The sequence below is a fragment of the Megascapheus bottae genome, chromosome 21, assembly GCF_031878675.1.
Source record: "Megascapheus bottae isolate mThoBot1 chromosome 21, mThoBot2.hap1, whole genome shotgun sequence".
Taxonomy (NCBI): domain Eukaryota; kingdom Metazoa; phylum Chordata; class Mammalia; order Rodentia; family Geomyidae; genus Megascapheus; species Megascapheus bottae.
The window spans coordinates 29,222,892-29,246,432 of NC_143529.1; the positions used below are offsets into that span (position 1 = coordinate 29,222,892).

Here is a 23,541-nt window from a genome sequence, read left to right on the forward strand (position 1 = left end):
CATAGAGCTCCCCTATGACCCAGCAATTCCACTACTTGGCATTTATCCTATTGTCCACAAACAAGAACATACTAAATCCACTACCACAAAGATGTTCGTTGCAGCACTATTTACCATAGTAAAAATATGGAACCACCCAGATGTCCCTCAGTTGATGAGTGGATCAACAAGATGTGGTATTTATACACAGTGGAATTCTATGCTACTGTCAGAAAGAATGACATAGTCCCATTTGTTAGGAAATGAAAAGACTTAGAAAAAATCATATTAAGTGAAGTAAGCCAGACTCAAAGGAACAGAGGCTTAATGGTTTCCCTCATTTTTCATAATTAGGGAAACCTTGGGCTCTGCTAGCAGAGTTTTACAATAGAACAAACCTAGATACATAAAGCCATATAGGATGAAGCTAAATGAAAGGACCTCCAGGATATAGAAACAAAAGCCATATAATGAGTGATTGTTGTCCTTAATGTACTATGTTACCTCTCATCTCTTTTGCTGCCCCTTGGTTATCTCATAGTGTTACAGTATTTCACCTTAATATCTGATATATTGTACATATACATATTTAGTTATTTGAAGTCGGATACAGAAGGGAGGAAAATAAGATGAGGGGCAGGGGGGGTGGAGGGAAATGGGGACCAAGACATGAGAAAGGGTATCAATGTTTATGAGGTAATGTACTTTCTATCTGGTGAATATAATGTAACCCTTCTATTAGTTACAATAAAAAATATATGAAAAAAATGAATGAATCTTCTTATCTAGGAATCTGTCAAAATGAAGGTTCTTATTTAGTAGTTCTAGAGTAGCATACCAGCACCACCTTTCAGCATCACTAGCATATTTTGTCTTTCACTTCCCCACTCTTAAGAGAGAAAAATCTTGTTCCAGGAGTTTTACCTAGTTGGTAGAGTGCTTGCCTAGCATGCATGAAGCCCTGGGTTCAATTCCTCAGTATCACATACACAGAAAAAGCCAGAAGGGGTGCCTTGGCTCAAGAGGTAGAGTGCTATCCTTGAGAAAGCTGAAAGACAGTGCCCAGGCCCTGAGCTCAAGCCCCAGGATTGGCAAAAAAAAATCTCCAAGTGAAGGGAAAAGATCTTCCACACAGATGCAACCCACAAGAAAGCAGGAGTAGCCATATTGATATCTGATAAAATAGAGTTTTCATTAAAATCAGTACAAAGATACAAAGATCATTACATATTAATAAAGGGGATAGTCCATGAAGAAGAAATCACAGTGATAAATATCTATGCACAAAACAATTGTGCACCTAAATATGTTAAACCAATACTTTTGGACTTAAATAACAAGAAAGATTCAAATACAATAATACTGGGAGAATTTAATACCTTGCTCTCAACAAAAGACAAGTCAACCAAATAAAAGATAAGCAAAGAAACCTCTGAACTAAATGACACTATAATCCCAATGGACTTCAAAGACATCTCTAGAGTATTTCATCCAACAGTGACTCAGTTCACATTTTCAGCAGTCCATGGAACATTCTCCAAAATAGATCATATCATGGGTCACACAGAGAACCTAAGCAAATGAAAGAGGACTGGCGTAATCCCTAGCTTCCTATCTGTCCACAGCAGAATAAAACTAGTCCTCAACAACAAAACATGCTGCAGAAATCACCCAAATACAGGGAGGTTGCACAACACATTACTATATAACACCTGGTCACAGAAGAAATTAGGAAGTTCTTACAGTTCAATGAAAATGAAAACACATCATAATGGAACCTCTAGGATCTAGCAAAAGCAGCACTAAAGGAAAAATTCATAGCCCTAAGTGTACATATAAAGAAAACACGAGCTCAAATAAACAAACCTTATAATGCATCTAAAACTGCTAGAGAAACAAGAACAAAAATCAAATCTAAAACTGCTAGATGGAGAGGTAGCAGAGATTGGGGCAGAAAATAATGAAATGTTAATGAAAAATCATACATAAAATCAAATGAAACAAAAACCTGTTGTTTTTTTTTAATTAATGAAATCAACAGACACTTGCTAGACTAATGAAAAAAAGAAGAGGAAATTCAAGTCAGGAAGATGAGAGACCACACAGGCAACATTACAACAAACATTCAAGATATCCAAATAATTATAAAAGACTACTTTCAAAACCTATATACTCGCTAAAGAAGGAAAACCTAGTGGAAAGGGGCGAATTTTTAGAAACATGAAATTCCCTAAACTGAACCACAAAGATATAAACTAGCTAAACAAACCAATAATATGCAACAAGATTCAGGAAGTTATTAATAAGAAAAAGCCTAGGCCTAGATGGAGTCCCCACAGAATTCTCTAATACTTTTAAAGCTGAGCGAATACCAATACTCATCAAGCTTTTCCATGAAATGGAAACAGAGGGAGAAATTCCAAATTCCTTATATGAAGCCAACATTATAATCATCCAAAAATCAAGTAAGGATCCAACAACAACAACAAAAAAGAGAACTGCAGAAGACAATTTTTCAGATGAACACAGATGAAAAGTGCATTGATAAAGTATTAGCTGACAGAATCGAGAAACAAATTTTTAAAATCATACATTATGACCAAGTAGGCTTTCTCCCACAGATGCCAGTCTGGTTTAATACACACAAATCAATAAACGTAATTCATCACATCACCAGAGTCAAGAACAAGAACCACATGATCATCTCAACAGATGCAGAAAAAAAAGCCTTCAACAAAATACAACATCTACTCATATTAATAGCTTTGGAGAAACTAGGTATAGAAGGAATATTCCTTAAAATAATGAATGCTATATATGACAAGCCACAGCAACATCATACTAAATGAGAAAAAAAACCTAAAACCATTTCCCCTAAATTCACAAATAAGGCAAGGATGCACACTCTCTACTCCTCTTCAATAGAATTCTGGAATTCTTAGCCAGAGCAATAAGGCAAGAAAAGGACATCAAAAAGATTCACATAGAGAACAAAGAAACTAAATTATCCTTATTTGCAGATGACATGATGTTATACCTAAAGGCCCCAAAAAACTCCCCTAAACTCACAGAGCTAATCAATCACTTCAGCAAATTAGCAGGATACAAAATTAACCAAAAAAGTAACCTTTATGCAGCCAACAATGCTCAAGCAGAAAGGAAAATCGTGTAAAACAATCCCATTTACAATAGCCTTAAAAATGAGGAATTAACTTAACCAAAGATGTAAAAGATCAAAAAAATCAAAAGAAATGAAAAAAGAAATCAAATGATCTACAAATCCAATGCAATCACCATCAAAATCCCAATGACGTTCTTTACTGAAATAGAGAAAGTAATCCAAAAATTCATATGGAAGAACAAAAGACCTAGAATAGCCAAAGCAATTCTAGGCAGAAAAAAAAAAAAAAGGAATGCAGGTGGTGCAGCTGGTATCACAATACCAGACTTTAAACTACTACCATAATAACAAAAACAGCTTGGCTTGGTACAAAAGTAGACCTGAAGATCAATGGAACAGATTAGAATACCCAGAAATAAAGCCACATAGTTATAATCTAATATTTGACAAAGGAGCTGAAGACATACAGTGGAAAAATCATAGCTTCTTCAACAATTGGTGTTGGGAAAACTAAACGTGGTAATCTGCTTGTCACCATGCACCAATATCAACTCAAAATGGATAAAAGAACTCAGCATCATACCTGGAACTGAAACTACTGCAAAAGAGAGTAGGGGAAACATTAGAACTTACACGTCTTGGCAGGAACTTACTGAATAGAGTCCCATGGGCACAACAGGCAGGAAAGAGACTTGACAAATGGGACCACATTAAAATTCAAAGTTTCTGCACAGCTAAGGAGGTAGTTACTAAACTAGAAAGACAGCCAACCAACTGGGAAAAGATCTTTACCAACAATATATCAGATAAAGGCCAAATATCCAATGTATACAAGGAGCTCAAGAAACTAACTTCTCCCAAACTTATGGGAGAGACTTACACCAATTACTAAATAGGCAAGGGAGCTAAGGAGAGACTTCTCAGAAGAAGAAACAATGGCAAAGAAACACACGAGATACCATCTCACTCCAGTTAGACTGGCCAACATCTTGACATGTAGTAACAACAAACACTGGTGGGGATGTGGGGAAAGAGGAACTGTACTGCACTGTTGGTGGGAATGTAATCTAGTCCAGCCACCCTGGAAAGCAGTCTGGTGGTCCTTCCAAAACCTAAAAATAGACCTTCCCTACCAGCCATACCACTCCTGGGCATCTATCCTGAGCATCACAAGCCAGGATATGATAAGAACACTCTCACATCCATGTTTATTGCAGAACTTCTCACAATAGCCAGATATGGAAACAACCTAGATGCCCTGCAATTGATGAATAGATCCAAAAAATGTGGAATTTTACACAGCCATCAGAAAGAATAAAATAATGTCATCCGCAGGGAAATGGGTTGGAACTAGAACTGCATGTTAAGTGAACTAAGCCAAGATCAGAGAGACAAATGAGGCATGTTCTCCCTGATACTTGGATATTAAACTTAAAATGCAGTGAGATATGGCAAATGTCACAGAATTCCAGATACCCACACGAAGAGAGACCAAAAGAAGATAGTCTTAGGAGAGAATCAGAAAGGTCCAATACCCAAGAATCCCTTCATCGGTATGTAAAATAATATACATACTGAAATGAACTTCAAAGATATGGACACAAAGGACTTTTATCTTAGATTTGTTTTTTTTTTCTTTTTCGGTTCTCTGTGTTCTTTACCTTATATGTAATGTATTCATGTGCACGTCTGTGGGTGGGTGGGGAGAGGGCACAGTACACTGGCTTCAATAGTCACTGATGAAGGTGATCTATGCAATTTGTGGGTGGAGAAGGGAAGGGAATGGGAGAAGGAAGGAAAAGATGACACTATGTGAAAGGAAATATACTTAATTCTTGTATGTAAAGCTAGGCCTGCTGCATATCATCTCTAAAACAATAATAAAGTATTCTTTAAAAGAAGAGAATAGAAACACAGATCAATGGAACAAAACAGAAAGGCCAGAAATGTACTCATGCAAACATTCTCCACTGATTTCTAACAACAAAACAAATACAATTCAATATAAAAAAAAGTGGAGCTTGAAGTAGAATATGCTAAAAGCACAAAGAAAATAAAAAGAATCTAGACATAGACTTTGTATAAAAATTAGCTCAAATAGATTATATATGAAAACCTATAAAGCTTTTTGAAAATTACTTGGAAGGAAACCAATGTGATTATGGGTTTGGAAATGAGTTTTCAGACTTAACACCAAAACCACAATCCATGAGGGAAGCCAAAGCTGGACTTTACTAAAATATAAAGCTTCTGCTCTGTCAAACCCATTGTTAAAAGAATAAAAAGTTAGAGATAGCGGACTGGAAGTCAAGACTTGTAAAGCATTTATTTGATAAAGAACTTAAATTCAAAGTGTATGAAGAAAATTGAACACTTAACAAGAAAAACCCTATTTTTAAATGGGAGGGAAATCTGGAAATGTGCCTATGAGTAGATAGTCAACATCAGATGTCACGATGGGGCTGAACATTTTAGACTTGAGATTTTTAAACTTGAGTACTTTTTTATATATTTGATTCTTAACATTACACTATCACAGGTCTCTTAAAATAGAAATAACCACCCTCCTCCCAAATACCCATGAGTACATGGACCACAAGAACTCTCATTCAGCTGGGTGCACACCTGTAATCCCAGCAGAAGCAGGAGGGAGAGACTGAGGCTGTCCTGCATACACAGTGAGATTCTGCTTTGGAAACCCAAAACCAAAACAAGGCCTGTCACCCATTGCCGGTGGAAAGACCAATGGAGTAGCCACTCTGGAAGACAGCGAAGGCAGTTTCTTACCACAAGATCCACCTCTTTGGCATTTCCCAAATGACTTGAAAGCTTGATTCCATTCAAATCCATATACTAATATTTATAACAGTTTTACCCACTACAGTACAATCTGGACACAGCCAAGATAACCTAGTTGGAGAACACATGAACAAACTGTGATACTTGCATTAGGCAGAATCTAGTACCCTGGGGAAAGGGAAGAATGGGCTATCAGCCAGGCACAGAGGCTTATTCATGTTGTCTCAGCCACTTAGTGGTCTCAGGAAAGAAGATGGTGGTTTAAGGTCAGTTTGGTGGGGGGAAGCTAGAACGACCCCTCATCCTAAAGTCTAGCTGGCTATGATGAGGCATGCCGATGATCCCAGCTATAGGAAAGACACAGGTTGAAGGATCACTGTCCAAGGTAGTCAGGGGAAAAGCCTAAGACACTGGGAAAACCAAGTAAAGCAAAAAGTGCTCTAGGCATGTGGCTTACCTGGTGCAGCACTAAGGCCCCCAATTACGAAAACAAAACACAAAAAAAATCTAGTATGAGAAGCCTCATGCTATCTGGGTCCCAATCATAGGACTCTTGGGAGAACTAGAGAGGCAGTAAAAAGATTAGCATCTGTTTGTAAGCAAACAGGAAGCCAGGAAAAGATAGAGCATAAGGGACCGGGCCGCAGAATGGTGTTCCCTGGCACACACTTGTCCACACCTATAAAAGATGAACAAAGAGCAGTTTCCTGGATGTAGTAGGCAGGACAATGGCTACTATAACATGGCCATTATCTAACCCTCAGAACACATGACTATTAGCAGATGTGATTAAGAATCCTGAGTAGAAAGATAATCCTGAGCCATATATCCAGTGCAGCCACAGATAATCTTACAGTCCTGAAAAGGGAACTGAGAGGGGTCAGAACCAGACAGAAAGTGATGTGACATTGAAGCAGGGAGACAGGCATATAGACAAAACATGGAACCAACCTTAGTGCTGCCAAATGCACACTCAGGCAAAAAGAAGCCTTTGAGTAAGAATGTTCAACTTGAGACAAGACTCTAAAGTAACAACAGCAAGCAAGAGCAAATGTGTGTGTGTGTGTGAAAAGATATGTCTAGGAATTGGGAAGGACAAGCAGACATGTTTCCATAGGAAACAACTCATAGCTAGATCACAAGGAAATGATCTACAAGGGCTGGAAATCCATTACACCAGGGGAAAATGCCAATGTGACTCTGTGTAAGTCAGAACTTTTCAAGAAAATGCCAGTGCATAAACTGAAGGTGGCTAAAGTAGAGTCACATTCCATCGCTGAATTTGGCAATGCTCCTTAACTGTGTTTACATATGGTAAAGAAAATGTTTTAGTGTGTTTCAGTTGATATAAGCTTATCAACACAGAAAATTCTTTTTTTTTTCTGTCCTAGAGTATGAGAAGAACAAAGTCAGGTGCAAGCAGGTTTTTCTGGAGAGAGCTTGGTGTATGTATCATACCTGACCCTTTCTTGCTGTGCATTCTCATAAGGTCTAAGGAGCAGCCTTGCTCTTTTATGAGAGTACTAATTTCATTCATGACCTGCCTTAATCACTCCCCAAAAGTTCATCTATTACTAGCACCTTGGGTTCAACAGACGAATTTGGAGGAACACACAAGCAAACCATGGCAGGATACAGACATGCATTGAGAAGGCATGTTCTATAAGGCTCTTTTTTTATATATAAGAAGCTTTGGATTATCTGGAGACAGGGAAGGAATGATTACAAATTTGATAGGCAGGAAAATGAACAGTAATTTTGCTTTTGGTACTGGTACTGAGGCTTGAACTCAGGGCCCCTTGCTCTTGCTTGGCTTTTTCACTAAAAGCTGGCACTCTATCTCTTGAGCCAGACTTCCAAGTTTTAAGTCCAGAAGGAAATCATCATGGGACGGTAAAGCCAGCTGTGTCTGTGTGTGTATGTGAGAGAGAGAGAGAGAGACAGACAGACAGACAGACAGACAGACAGACAGAGACAGAAAGAGACAGAGATAGAGACAAAGACAGAGTAGTCTCAGGGGAGCAGGAACAAAGTGAGATAGAAGGACTGGACAGTATATTACATACATATATGGAAATATTACAGTAAAATGCTCCTGTGAAATTAATATGTAGTAATAAAAACTCAAAACAGTATCAGAAATGGCTTGGGATATTGGGGTATCATGTAGAAAAAAGGACACTAAAGGTAACTTGGCAAGGCAAAGTTGATTTCTACCAAAGGGTGCTCTATCAACCAAAACTTTAGCAGGCAAGCACACAGAGCCAGTAGGCAGCTTCCAATTTTTATCCCTAACATGGCAGGCCCAGCCCCTCTGCTCTCATTGGCTGAGCTCAGGTTCACAACCTGCAAAAGGATGTGGCTTAAATAACATGATGTAACTAAAATTTTAAAAGCGTTTAAAAGGATATCTTACAGTGCTGCAGGAAAAGGATGTAACAGATGCCAAGCTACCTAGCCAAAGCAGAAACTATTCAAAAAAATGATTCACACAAATTTAGCAGAAAGGAAGCTTTTGATAGAAAAGCAGCTTTTATTCACAGTAGGAATCTCATAACGGCCTGGATTTCTAGTGGTTTAAGGCAAAGAGGTTAATCTCATGGGGTCTGAATTGCATTCATCTCATAGTTAATTTCATGTGAGCTGAAGTCAAGCCTACGCTTTTCACCTTGGTCTTTTCTCCCAGATTCTATACTATTTCACTTATCTCCTCTTTTTGTTCATAGAATTTACAAAGCCTCTCCTTTTTATTTGCCAACCACTATACCCAAAAGGATCTTTGCCTCCTTTCTAGGCTACGTATTAATTCAATGCTCTGTGCTTAAACAAGACTTTCCTGACCCCTGGTACAAATATATACTAGCAGCCAAAAAAAAAAAAAAAAGAATCCCTCCAAAACTAGAAAAATATTTCTTTCCAAGTTTAATGCCTGTTTTCACCTTCAAAAATGTGACCTTGAAGACAAACTCTTACATTCCCTCCTTCAGCATCCCATCTTCTTAAAACAATGTCTTCCATAATAGATGATCAGTAAATACTACTTAAATTAATTCGTCTGAAATTACTGGGAGACATATTCTAATATTCTATGCTTTGTAAGTTTACATAACTGATGCTTTCATTGTTTTAAAACAGTATCAAGCTCTAAACTTAACAAGTAATTAGTGATATTCCAAACAAAGTTATGCATTCCACAGGTATACACGCCTGTGGTGGAAAGTGTGTCCCAGATGTCCTGTGTGCAGGGTGTGAGTGGGGCAGGCACTCTTCATATTCTGTGAATAGGAAAGATGATTTCACCATTACTGAATTCCACACTTAATTCTAAATTCTCATTGAGTTTTGATAGTTAGTCATGTTCTTTATAAGCCTTATTTTTTTTTAATTTTTTTAATTACAGAATTTATTAACATTGATTTTTACATCACATTTCAAATGTCATGTTTAGCAAGTAAGTATTCAAGAAGGGAATCTCTATATACAATCACTGGCACACAGAATTTAGAATATGATTAAAATTAAGCTGAGGGTTTGTATGTCATAGATACATATTAATCTATGTAATAAAACATATGTCTATAGAGTATATAGCCTATCATAGATTTTTTTTTTGCCAGTCCTGGGCTTGAGCTCAGGGCCTGAGCACTGTCCTTGGACTTTTTCTCAAGGCTAGAGCTCTACCACTTGAGCCTCAGCACCACTTCCGGCTTTTTTCTATGTATGTGGTACCAAGGAATCGAACCCGGGTCTTTGTGCATGCTAGGCAAGCACTTTAACCACTAGACCAAACTCCTGGCCCCCCCATCATAGATTTTTATGTCTATGTAGTTATGTTTATATCTCCAAGACCATGTCCATAACCTTGGGTACCCAAATGTTGAGTCATCGCTCTTGTACTGTTTGGATCTAATATCCACATATTAAGGACACCATGCACCTTTTGTTCCTTTGGTCTTATCTCTCTCACGTGATTTGCTCTATTTTCATCCACTTCCCAGAGAATGCCATTATTTCATCTTGTCTGTTGGCTGTGTAGAATTCCATTGTGTATACATATACACATATTTTGCAGTAGGGCATCTGGATTGTTTCCATCGATAAGTCTTATTTTTTATTAGTGTCCCTGAAAATGCCATGATAAAAATTTTGTGATATATTTTTTTAAATTGTTCTGGTTGATTTTAACTCCTCTATTACTAGAGGATCTTCTCAACTCTGACCAAGGAGTAATTATTCAATTATTTAAAGTGAAGTTTAAGCTACAGTTGGGGAGGAGGGAAGACATACAAATGGCAATAGCATTCTCTTGGGTACTTTAAGGCTAAGGCAGAGTACTTAAGGAAGAGCTTGGGAATTCAACCTTCAGTAAATAAGCCCCTCATTTGGAAACCAGGAATAACAAACAATCTGAGGCTTCAGAGTCAAGGCAGGTTAGCAGGTGTTAACGGGTTGACGCTGTGGGAGCAAGGGCCACATGGAGGTGCCCATGCTGAAAGATGTGGTGCCCCTCCTGTCAAGTCTAGGCATCTCTCTTTCAGGGTAGAGGCCAGGAGAAGCAGTGGGTGAACTAAGGAAGAGGCAGGGGTAAGCAGAAGGGATAAGCCCCAGCCCAACCCCAGACACTGCTGGAAAGAGAGCAGCCATGATCTGTGGAGCATGTGAGCAGGTGGGCACCTCACACAAGCAGGCGAGATGATTTTCAATACACATACTGCAGAGTGGCTCAGCAAGAAACTAGAACTCTTTGTGGGAGCCATCCAACCCTCTGTGGTCCTCCTTCAACATCTTTTTTCCTCCTCCTCCCCCTTTTTTGGGTCAGTTTTGGGGCTTGAACTCAGGGCCTGGGAGCTGTCCCTGAGCCATCTGGCTCAAGGCTAGTGCTCTACCATATTGAGCCACAGCATCACTTACTAGAGATGAGTCTCATGGACTTTCCTACTTAAGCTGATTTTGAATCATGATCCTCAGATCTCATCTTCCTGAGCAGCTAAATGTACAGGTGTGAGCCATCTGCACCTGACTTCTTTGTTCCTTTCTAAAGGAGTTTTTCCTAATAAACCTGGACTGAAACTTAATTACAGTCAACATGGAGAGGCAACTTTAAGTTGTAGTTACAGTTGCTAAAAATTGACACTAAAAATTAGGATGGGAATATAAGTTAATCTTTGGCCGCACTAGATACACCTAACTTGTACACATGTAAACATATGCATATAATGTAGCTTTATGCTTTTCTAGTACATTTAGTTTTTTTTTAGTAAAGGGAGATAGTCACAATATATTTAGTAATGATATATTTAACAATGGGAAATTAACATATAAATCCATTATTTCTTAGCAAATTTCCTAAACCTTCAGGTGTGTGGGTTTATTTGTACATGCCTATTCTTTTTGGCTAGTAGAACACAATCGATATTTAGTAATCAACGGTTTCCTAGCAAAGGTACTGAAATGAATCAGAGGCTTAAATCATTTTATTGCTGTGTGGTTTGACAACTCATGATCTTTATATGCACCCATGTATAACAGAAATTATCTCCCATCCAGCTATCTCCTAAATCCATTTCCCATTTCACGCATGGACACACATACACATGCAAAAACATTACAAAATCAAGATTTCAACGACAAGATTGCTTTGTACCCACCTCTATAACTTGTATGTTGGTCATGTTGACTGTAAAACATAAATCGTAAGAAAGACACAATTATTAAGGACTGTGGGAAGAAGGTAGTGAGATTTATTCCTAGCTAATAATTTTGGCCAGTTACATTGTATAAAATATCGTAGGTAATACTTTAATCTGGTTTTGTCTATAAATCAAAGTTTGCAGGCGATAAGGTCCGTTGATTAGAACATGCAAGAAGGCAGATCGGTAACTTGGTTCCATATACAGGAACACTGAAGGGGGCTGAGGGTTTTATTTTTAAATTGTGCATAAATGAATGCTGTTATTATTAGTGGGTCACAATGAAGTTAGCCATTTTTTAGAAAACACCAACATTGCTGGGAGTTTGGCCTGGTGATAGAATGCTTGCCTTGCACACACCAATGCCTGGGTTTGATTCCTCAGTACCAGGTATATAGAATACATGGAAGTGGTGCTGTGACTCAAGTGGTAGAATGCCAGCCTCGAGGAAAGCCCAAGAACAGTGCTCAGGCCCTGAGTTCAAAGCTCCAGGACTGGAAAAAAAAATTTGAAAAAACAATAAGGAAACCAACCTTACATGTGTGATGATAAGGGCCATTACAGTGCCAGCATGGTAACAACTGCAGCTCTACTCTTCCAGGGAGAAGTCTTATAGGGGAGGGGCGGCGCCTCCATCACTCAGACCTGCCACTGGATCCACAGCTGAATCCCATGGAGAATGTGCAGCTGGCAGAGAAGTAACTAATATTAGGCTGTGCATGTATCCATAGACTGCTTCATCAGCCTTGAGAACTGGAGATTGTAGAAGAGCTTTTATATTAGAACAGTCTAGTGGCTGTAACTAATGTTATCTATGACTGGCTTTGAACTGGCCCACTTGAATTGAACAAAGCCCTAAAGTTGAACAGGTTGCTTTAACCAGCTTACAACTTGCATTATCTTGCCAAATAAACAATCTTATCTAATTAGTGAAACTGAGTTTATAAACACTTTTGTCACAAATTTAGATGCCCAAAAGGGTCACCTCAGACTATAATCTAAAAAAAGGACACTGAAAACAACAACAAAAAACTTCCCTAAGAAAATTCTAATGTGCAAGTAGGTAAACAAAAAAAGAAAGAAAAAAGAAAAAAAAAGTAACTTTTACTGCCTTTTTGGAAAGGATGTTCAGTCTGGGCACACTACAACTATAAAGATTACAAACCTTCATGTCTTTGAAAATAACTATATCCTTCTTAATTAGCTCAAAGGAAATCTAATCAATATGCATCCACAAACTTGCATAATATTAACTCAGGCCAAAAAGGGTTTTTTTTTGTCAGTCCCAGAGCTTGAACTCAGGACCTACGCACTGTCCTTGAGCCTTCTCAAAGCTGATGCTTTACCACTTGAGCCACAGCACCACTTCTGGCTTTTTCTGTGTATGAGGTACCATGAAATTGAACCCAGGGCTTCATGCATGCTAGGCAAGCACTCTACCACTAGGCCACACTCTTGGCCTAAAAAGTAGTCTTTTTAAAAGGATATTGCAGGAAACCCCACATTTATTTTTTATTATGCTACTATGGATTAAATTAGCTGCACATTTGCTGAAATTGTATTGGAATAAAACGAAGACTTAGTCTTTTTTTCCCACTTCACACTCAAGTTTCTCAGTCTCCTTTTGTCTACCATGCCATTTTAAAGATCAGGCTAGTGATAATTTTCAAAATACAAACTATAGCATTCTATAGAAAGGGACACTAAAACAAGGTTAATTCTGAAGGTACTACAGCATGTCAATTATCTAGGCTTTTTTATATGCTATAGTTGACATACATGGTTAATGACCATCACCAACTTTTTCAGTGTAGGCCCCAGAAAAGTCACACATCAAAACCCACTAATGAGCCAATGTAAACTTTCCCAAGTATTTGCCATTGTAGTCTCCCTTAAGACTCAAATTCATAGAAAGTTCTGTCTCACTTGACCAAACCAGTAGGTATTAGTGACACTCCAACAGTCTTTAAAGTACCCCTATACTCCACTGTTACCAGGACCGTGCAGCAAGCATTTTTTTTCCATAGGAACCCATATCCATGTGTTTTCCATGAGAACAGGCTCCAGGAAGGCTGCTGAGGAGCTACTAAAATGCTCAGGAGGCGGATTTTAAACAACTCACTGGAACATGGGTGGTCAGACTGTTTTGCGTCAACTGAGCTGTATGTCACATTGGAATTTTAAAACAAAACAATATAGTTAAACCTTGTACAATGAAACACATTTAGACTAACTGTATTAGCAAAGTGCTTATCTCTACTGACACATCAGGAGAGTAGCTGCTTAACACTAGTGTTAACCTAGGTAAAAACCAAACATCAAGTGACATCAATTTACCAAAGTGGAAAATGCAGTCGTTAATACTATGATCATGATCATACCTGGTGTGGTCAGTGACATAAAATTAAGACATTTTAATTTATGAAATGCAGTTTTTTGAACTTAATACTGATTTTTAAGCACATTCGTCTGAGCTTTCCTGAATGCTTACATGCACCACAGCAGACACTGTGGGGAACCATTTACAAATCACAATTTTAGGAATTCTTCTCAAAGATGTTAGTCTTTTCTATGCTAACTGTATTTGACTATTTAAGTTGCTAGACAAGTAAGTACTACCTTGGAGTTCCTCATGTGTAATTTTAAAGCTATTTTTGCATAGCTCACTGAAGAACTTAAATACTGAGGATCAAATCACTTAACTGATATGTTTACAGACACTTCTAAAATTATTAAATGGCTTTTAAACATTCTGGCTGTTCATCTTTTCCTGAGAACTAGCTCCATGAACAATATAATTCCATTCATTGTTAGGGTCCTATAGCTTTTTGTTAAATAATTGACTTAGTATGGCTAAAACACACAATAAAGAACCCTACATAATCTGTGTACTAGAATGTAAGTGTCTACATATGTAGGACTCACTTAGGTATATAAAAACTTTTGTATAGGTAAGGAGTGGCTTTCTCTTAAGTAGATAATCCCACAATAGTAGACATCCACTGCTTCCTTTGCTGCAGGTTAGTACTAGTAAATGTGAAGCCAACAAAATAAATGCAGAATTCCTTGTTGAAATACTCACATTGTATCCTCTGTCATAGCACGTCATCTGGAATAACAGGAAAACATGTCCATCTGTAGCATAGAATTGGTTAACTTCGAGGGGCAGGATCTATTCCAGGTCCAAAATTATTTCAAAAACAGCAGTAACTTTGAGGGATGTTTGTGTAATGGCTGCCATATAGCTAATGTGATGCCCACATGAACTACAGAAAGTATTCGGTGACCTGGCACATGACAGCCTTTGTTTGTATGGCTCAGCATTACTGATTCTTTCTGCTCTTGGAAGAAGAAATTGTCATTTTGCTAACCTGAAATTTTTTTTGCATTATCAACAAAATGAGGGTGCTTATTGAAGGACTGTATGATCCACAATGTTATCAGGCATCAGCCTTGAAGAATATAACCCAGTAGCAAACATTTTATAACTTAGGAAAATTGACTGTTCCCAAAAGTACTATAGACAAAAGTAAATCCTGTTATTAGTCATTCAATACTAATATTCAAAAAAAACTCCAGAAACCAACAGTATAGCTTGGATTGACCGTATTTTCCAAGTTGAAGAACCCTATAGTATATAGTGGCAGGTATATCCTAAAGGTCATTGGTCCTTTCCTGCTATATAGCAAACCTGGTGAATAACCATGTCTCACTGTTTAATTCATTGTGGGGCTTGAATTCAGGGCCTGGGAGCTGTCCTAAGCTCCTTTTGCTCAAGGCTAGTGCTCTACCACTTTGAACCACAGTGACACTTATGGTTTTCTGGTGGTTAAATGGAGTCTCAACTGACTTTCCTGCCTGGGTTGACTTTGAACTATGATGCTCAGATTTCAGCTTGCTGAGTAGTCAGGATTACAGGCAGGCCTGAGCCACCAGCACCCTGCTGGTAAGGATTCTGACTAAAATGTTCCACACTGGGAAGCTGTAAGGTTTGCTCTCCAAGCTAACAACGCCATGCAGCATGTACTTTGTAGCACAGCATACACCTCTCCATTCCACTTTTTAAACTTACTGACTTAAAAGAATCACCTTGCAATAACAACCACGTTGTGCAAATATGTGTGTGTGCACCAGTACTGGGACTTGAATCAGGACCCGAGTTGTCCTGCTGTCTCCAAGTTTTTTCATTGGTGTTCTACCACTTGAGCTATACCTTCTCCTCCATCTTTTTGGCGGTTGACTGGAGATAAGAATCTCAACAAACTCCAGCCTAGGGTTGGAACTACATTCTTCAGATCTCAGCCTCCCGCACAGCTATGATTACAGACATTATTCACCAGTGGCTGGCTCACAACCACTTTTTACTTTGCCAGGCTGTTTCCTAACTACAATCAGCTTTCAATATTCAGATAACAAAAATAGGAAGTTGCATTGTGGCTCAAGGGGTAGGGCGGTACCTTGAGCTGAAGAGCTTAGGGACAGCGCCCAGGCAGAGTTCAGGCCCCATGACTACCAAAAAATCATCATCATCTTAGGATGAAAATGACTGCAATTATAATTTAGCGATTGCCGAGCAGAAATTGCATTTGTGCACTTGGAAAAATTTAAAACCCCTTCCTTAAAATTTAATTCATAATAATTCAGTCATACCAACCAGTTCAACTAGAACACCCAATTCTCTTCGAACTACTAAAACCCTAAGACTGGAGCACAGTATCATCAAGGCCCCAAAGAAACATCAGAACATTATGTAAGCTGAAATAATACTTAGGTTCTTGAAACAAGTGTTTTCAGTAAGCAGATTTTCCAAGGTAGCACAGCCAGCCTTCTAAGGCAACTCAGCTCTACTTCAGTTCTGTTTAAATATTCTTTGTAATTATCCACAAGCATGAACACTCATGCTGAGTCTTTGTGAACTCTTCACAAGTTTCCTACACTAAGATAATTTTAACTGTAATCATTTAAGATATTTTGTCAGTACTGGGGTTTAAGCTTAGGGACTCACACTTGTTCAGAGGCTGGTGTTTTACCACTTGAGGTAGGCCTCCAGCTCAGCTTTTTGATGGCTATTTTAGAAATAGAGTCTCACACTTCTTTGTTCAGGCTGGCTTTGAAACTGGGTATTTTGGATTTCAGTCTCTTGGTTAGCTCACACTATAGGTATGAGTCATTAGTATTTAGCAACTTACTGATTTTTAATGCTCTGCCTTGGGTCTTCAACAAAATTGTTTTAATGTCTCACTTAGGACATGTCAAATGCAGCAGTTAAAATTTTTGCATCTTCTGTGTTTGTTAACTTGATAGTCTGAACATGACCATTTCCCAACTGGGAATGGAGAACAATCAAAAGTTTCTCAATATACTCATGTTTAATATACACTCCCTTCAGGAAAATTTCAATTAGACCAGAGAGTGAAGTTCTTTACTGTTCCATGGTATTGCTCAGGCATGGCTAAGTGTCATGAGAATTAATGACTGACATTTTTCATTGGCACATCTTAATTGCATCATATAAATGTTGAAAATGCAGAGGCTGAGAGCATAAAGCTTATAATTTTTTATAATACAGATAAAAGCAAAGTTATACTCAATAAAAGCATATTTGCAAATCTAAAAGGAAAATTATAATCCAAGACGCAGGGGGGAAAATATTTATGTGGAGCTTTTAATCCATATTAGAATTCAGTTGTTGTAACTTTACCATAAATTTCAACAGAAACCATTGTCTGAAACATACATTCTAATAAATGTATCAACAGCATTGATAGTCAATGGAGGGTTGGCTATTTTAACTTATTAGTAACATTTCATTTTCTAACAGAAGACTATAGTGGTTTGCCCCAATTACATATCTGAAACATTGTCTTACAAGAACAAAAATGAAACAAAATTAAATAAAATTTAAGATAAAAATACTCTGAAGTGAAAGCAAACTATAATCCTTGGCAGATCAATCAGGTAAAAAAAACATTGGTGACAGTTGGAAGCACAGAACAACATGAGTCTTCAGCACAAAGCACATCTTTGCAAACATGAAATGATGACTCGTCAGAGGACAAGAATCATCAGGTCTGAAAATATTGCTCAATCATTTTCCAAAACACAGCTGCAAGAACTGAAGATTTCATTAAAACTATCAAGGTAATCATATTTATTGCATCTTTAGACTGCATTTTGAAACAAAATTAATGTACCACAGCTTCACCAAAATATATATTTAAACTGTGTATAGGGAGGGGCCTAAGATATTTATGGACAATGTGTAGACTACATGTGCTTTTCAAAGGGGCTGAATTAAATATAACCAGCTGCCAACTTGTGCTCTGACGTACTTGAATTAGTGGGTATGTGTATCCTAAATTCATTTATTCTTTGCTATAATAAATGAAAACACCACCCTATACAATCCACTATTAGCAGTTAAGTACAACAGCAAAAAATTATTGTACAATTTATACATACTAAAATATTTTCTTTCTCTAGAAATAACTCAGAACAAAACCTAATCATTATAAGACTTCATTTGGGAAATCTCAAATTACAATAGGGAAAAACCAAATCAGAGTATGTACTGAGCCCAAAACAAAAGTTCTTGGTCATAAGGCTATAAGATTAGTAAGTGCAAGTGGAGGATAAAGCATGCTCAAATTGAATGCTTGGGTCATTGTATATATTTAATCAAACCTTTAAATTAAACAAGACTAGCTAAAGAAATGTCATAAGCAGAGCAAGATAACTAGGAATTTGTATCTCTTTTGTCGTTTCTGTTACCCAACTTACACAATGCGCAAAGTGCTAATAAGCAACACTACAGAAACACATTTACGTCAACACTGAAGACCTGGGGAATGAAATCCAACAATTTTATTTTAATGAGCTGTATTTTCTAAATTTTTGTTTTATTTTTCCTGCTTTCACACAGTATTGAGAACAGAACGCGGCACATTCACATTTTCCCGAGGAACTGTAAAGATGATCTCTACAGGGATAAACGTTGAAAAGCCTGAAGCTCAATCAACTGATGTTGAAAACTCTCAAAGGGAGTAAAGGCTTGATCTGAATGGTCTAGAACATGTACTGCAATTTAATAGAAGAGATGGTCGTCTTAATATTAATGATTTAAAAGAACTTCCCAGTCCATGCGAAGAGTACAGTCCGAGAATAAACTGAATTTCTGAACGCATTTTATGCTACGTATGTGTATACTTTGCGATCCTCAGGTGTTCGTGCCAAATATTCTCTCTCAATAAGTCCTTCAATACGTTTCTTAATAACAACTGGACTTGGTAAGAATCGAGCCTTTAACTGCTGAGTTACCTACGAAAAGAAAAGGGCAAAAGATTCTTATCAGAAAAGTTTCATCATCTATAACAGCTCCATATAAACACAGAGCAATTCATATTGTCAAACTTTAAAGATATCATCGGTGACTTAAAAGTTTAGAAAATTTAAAGGTTTTGGTTGAATGTAATGAATGGCTAGAACAAACCCCTTTTTATCAGAATGTGAAATCACTCTGATAATACTATCTACTGACACCGTGGTTACTTTCTCAGTTCACAGAAATAAATATACAAATGGCCTATGCATTGTGTGTCAATCATTTTGTATTATTTAATTCTCTTTACTCCAAAGTAGGCTGTCCTATTTAATGAAGGAAGAAAATAAGGCAGAAGCAACATGAACAGAGCCATAAATGACAGAGCCAGCAGAGATGAATTTAAACCTTTGTGACCTCAAAATAACCCTACTTCTCTTGTATATCATCTACCCATCCATAAACTAGGTTGTTTATTTTTTTCCCTTTAATTGTGGACCATGTGTTCTCCCAAAGCCAGAGTGGATTGAAATTCCTTGAATTTCTAAAACTAAGTAGCACTTTAGCTTGTATCACCAAAGCTATCACCCTTCTAGAATTACTCTTCTCAGCCCCCTGGAATTCCCAGCTCCTTTAACATTTTTCTCCTTCCTTACAGGGAAAGTAGGTTGCATTCTAGACCATTTTAGTTGTAGTTAATGTAATTGATTCCTATGCTTCAAACATCTTTTGATCCAATCTATATTCTGTACCGACCATTTCATTTTCAATGTACTAGAGTCTCTGCTGAGTAAATCTGAGTAGGGTCTGTATAGGTCAGGAGTCAACACACTGCAGTCAGAGTCTAAACATCATCTAATGCTTAAGTTTTAAAAAATGTCACTGAAATATACAATGCACGTTTGTAACATGTTGTCTATCTGCTTTCATTCCACAGATGGCTATTTACGAAAAGTTTGGCCAAACTCTGGAAAAGGCTGCTTAATACAAATTTATAGATGTGTCGAATTCTTGAACACCACTCTCCAAGACATACTGCTTCCAATTTCTGACAAGCTTCTTAAGCTCTTTGCTTTAAGTGCTGTATCTGACATAATCTTACATCCTCTCTCTCTCTCTCTCTCTCTCTCTCTCTCTCTCTCCCTCCCTCCCCCCTCCCCCCTCTCCCCCTCTCCCTCCCCCTCCCCCCCCCCCCCCTCTCTCTCTCTCTCTCTCTCTCTCTCTCTCTCTCTCTCTTCCTACCCACCCACCCACCCACCTATCTATCTATCGCCAGTCCTGGGCTTTAGCTCAGGGCCTGAGCCCTGTCCTTGGACTTTCTCAAGGCTAGAGCTCTACCACTTGAGCCTAAGCACCACTTCCAGATTTTTTCTATGCATATGGTACCAAGGAATTAAACCCGGGTCTTCATGCATGCTAAGCAAGCACTCTACCAGTAGGCCAAACTCTTAGCCCCACATCCTATTTTTTTTTACACAAGGAAGAGACTAGTTTGAAATCCCTCTAATTCCCCTCCACTCCATATTTATGCATATCCACATTTTTTTTTTTGCCAGTCCTTGGGCTTGAACTCGGTACAATAAAGTCAACTACACAAGAAACTATTAACTGATATCCAGACTATAAACATATAACTCTCTTTGTGGTTAGAAACCAATCTTTAGTCACTTAGGCCAGAAATCTGAGTTGCTCAACGTCTGCCTCATTTTTTCTCTTCTATTCATCTTTGACTACGTCAATGGCTGTTCATGGTCTTCCCCCTCTTACATAATACAAAAATGAAGTACTTAATAAATGATAACTATCACTAATTTTCAGAAATACAAGCAACTTTAGTTTACAGATTTTTTTTTTTTTTTTTTTTGCCAGTCCTGGGCTTGGGCTCAGAGCTTGAACACTGTCCTTGGACTTTCTCAAGGCTAGAGCTCTACCACTTGGACCTCAGAACCACTTCTGGCTTTTTTCTATGTATGTGGTACCAAGGAATCAAACCCAGGTCTTTGTGCATGCTAGGCAAGCACTCTACCACTAGGCCAAACTCCCGGCCAAGTTTACAGATTTTTAACCATGAATTTTTTCTTTATTCTTCACACATTAGCAATTGCATTATGAATATCTTCAGTTCTCATAGTACACACAGACTGATGTTTGGGTCTGCTATCAAGTGAGTGTTTTTTAAATGTGAAATGTATATGATGAATCCCAATTAACTGAATACTTTCCTAACATCTGTAACGCTATTTTGCCTTTTCAGTACTAATCAGTCTCTCAGTGTGCTTACCTCTGCTACTAACACATTGTGTTGCATCTTCTTTCTAGATTTCATTATCCTCACTATAGCAGCTTCTATCTCATGCTTTCTGTCATCGTCTACTTTCTGCCTCGTTTCTTTCCTTTCTGGGTCAGATTCACCTTGTTTGGCAGCAACTAAAACAGAAATAAAGGTGTTTACCATAAGTATAATGGGCAAAATGGTTTACATGAAAACTTAATATAATTATTAATATACACACACATGTGCTTATTCAAGTATTCAGCAAACAGTCTATGTTCAGTTGTAAATTACTTTTTAAAAAATTATGATTATTAACTTTAGAGAAAAAACTTTTCTTTTTGCATTCATCATCTTTATTCTGAAATTATAATCTCCAGGAAGATAAAATTGTAAACCATGTATTAGATTTTCTTCTATAAAACACAAACACACACACACACACACACACACAAGTAAAAGAGCACCAGTCATTTTTTTGCACTTTCCCTTTTCCCCCCAAACAATATAAAAAAAGATCAAATGAAACAAAACAAAGCAATAACAACAAAAATGCAAAATTAACACTATCATCATTCTCATCATCACAACAAAAAACCCATGCTGTGATTTCCTGGAGTTTTTTTCAACAAATAGTAAAATGAACTTATTTTTAAATTCCTTCCATTGAAGAAAATGGTAGCTGGATATTTTCAGTAGTAAAATGAGCAATAAATATCCTTTTGCATTATTGTGACTTCTGCACTGCATTCCACTGATCACTGAGTATTTTACCATCATGACATGAAGTTATATTTCACCAAAAGTAGCTCAGAGAGGTGGGCATCTGTTTAATGCTAACTCTTAGACATCAAAGTGAAGAAGAACCAAGTACTGTCAAGAGTTTGTTAGATAAACAATTGAAAAGCACCACAAAGATTATAAACAGCAATAGGAAAGTAATTCACCTGCACCTCTTGCCAAAACCTTGGCATAGAGTCATTACCACACATATACACTATATTCTAATCTATAGGATAGTCTGCCCTTTAATCTGCAAAGCAACTGATGGGGGATGAAATATAGAAGACCCTTTCTTGTACAATTCTGCTCTAACTAAAGTAGCAGAAAAAGAAAACTGGTACCTTCTTTAATGAACAAATGACATACAGAAGTTATCTACAAAGAAGGTTTCCAAACTGGAAGATTACAACATAGTAGCTGGAACTTTGGTGACTTAGACCTGGGCACGTGTTGAAGCCATGAGATACAAGACTTAGAAATCATTCTGGTGTGCATCATCATTCAATGGTTTCCAATTACAATTCTTAAAAAAAAATATTATTAAGAATAGTACTTTTAGCTAGGTGCCAGTGCTTTATGCCTTTGAATCCAGCTACCCAGGAGGCGAAGAGATGAAGAATGGCCGGTCGAAGCCAGCCCGAACAGGGAAGTCCATAAAACCTTTTACCTCCAATTAACCACCCTGAAAGATGGAAATAGAACTGTGGCTAGCCTTGGGGGATGGGGGGGCGGGGAACCCAGGCCCTAGGTTGAGGCTCCAGTTGGGGATGAGGGTGGGGTGGATAGAATAGAACAGTACCTTTGCAAAGATACTATTTCAGAAAAAAGAATACACCAGCCCTAAGTTCAGACTCCTAGTAGGGTGGGGTGAAAGGGGGTGGTGGAGAGACAAACAGTACATTTAGTGACCTCTGATAAGATAATCTTAGGAAAAAGGAACCCATCAGATGAAAATAGTCTAAACAAAGACAAGAACACTTTTCTTGTAAACCATTAATATTCTGGGAAAAAGTTATAGATTTAATGGAAGAAAATAAATGTGGAAACCTTCATAGGATCATGGATCTATAAAGAAATACACAGAAGACTGAAACAGCTGAAAACAAATATTGGTGGCATATAGGTAATGAGAGACTGTTAATTCTCCTGACAGAATAAACATTACCACGGTATCTTAGTCAAAGGAGGTATGTGTTGAAATACTAGAAGTGTTAAGATGTGTATACTTCAGTACTGTCAACTGTGGTAACAAGCATATATCTACATACATGCCTACAAATACCAATAATTACACAGAGAGAGAGAGAGAAAGGAAAGAAGGCTAATGTGTAAATACTTTAATGATTGTTTAGGCGAACATATGTGATATCCAGGATGTCCATTAAAACACTAACTGTGTTTTTCACCTTTTTAATGGGTTTGAAATTAGGGAGAAGAAAACAGAAAGCTAGAGAGAAAAACTCTTAATTTTTAAATGATCTATTTGGTTCATTCAGACTTGGCCAACTAAGGAGGTGTACTTCTTAAATTCCCAAAGAAAAATGAACAGGAGGATACTGCACGACAGACAAGGCCAGTA

At 37.7% G+C, this 23,541-nt stretch overlaps 1 protein-coding gene across 3 annotated transcripts in view; it reads right to left on the minus strand.

The window, feature by feature from the left end:
- Positions 1-17,232: 17,232 nt before the first annotated feature.
- Cul3 (cullin 3) overlaps positions 17,233-23,541 on the minus strand; it is an 83,396-nt gene continuing 77,087 nt past the window's right edge. For all 3 annotated transcript variants that reach the window (XM_090354912.1, XM_090354911.1, XM_090354913.1), the window contains 2 exons: positions 21,189-21,334; positions 17,233-18,906 (listed from right to left, as the gene is read on the minus strand). In XM_090354912.1, coding sequence (XP_090211038.1) covers positions 18,775-18,906; positions 21,189-21,334 — 278 coding nt within the window. In that variant the 3' untranslated portion in view covers positions 17,233-18,774. The remainder of the gene's footprint in view (positions 18,907-21,188; positions 21,335-23,541) is intronic.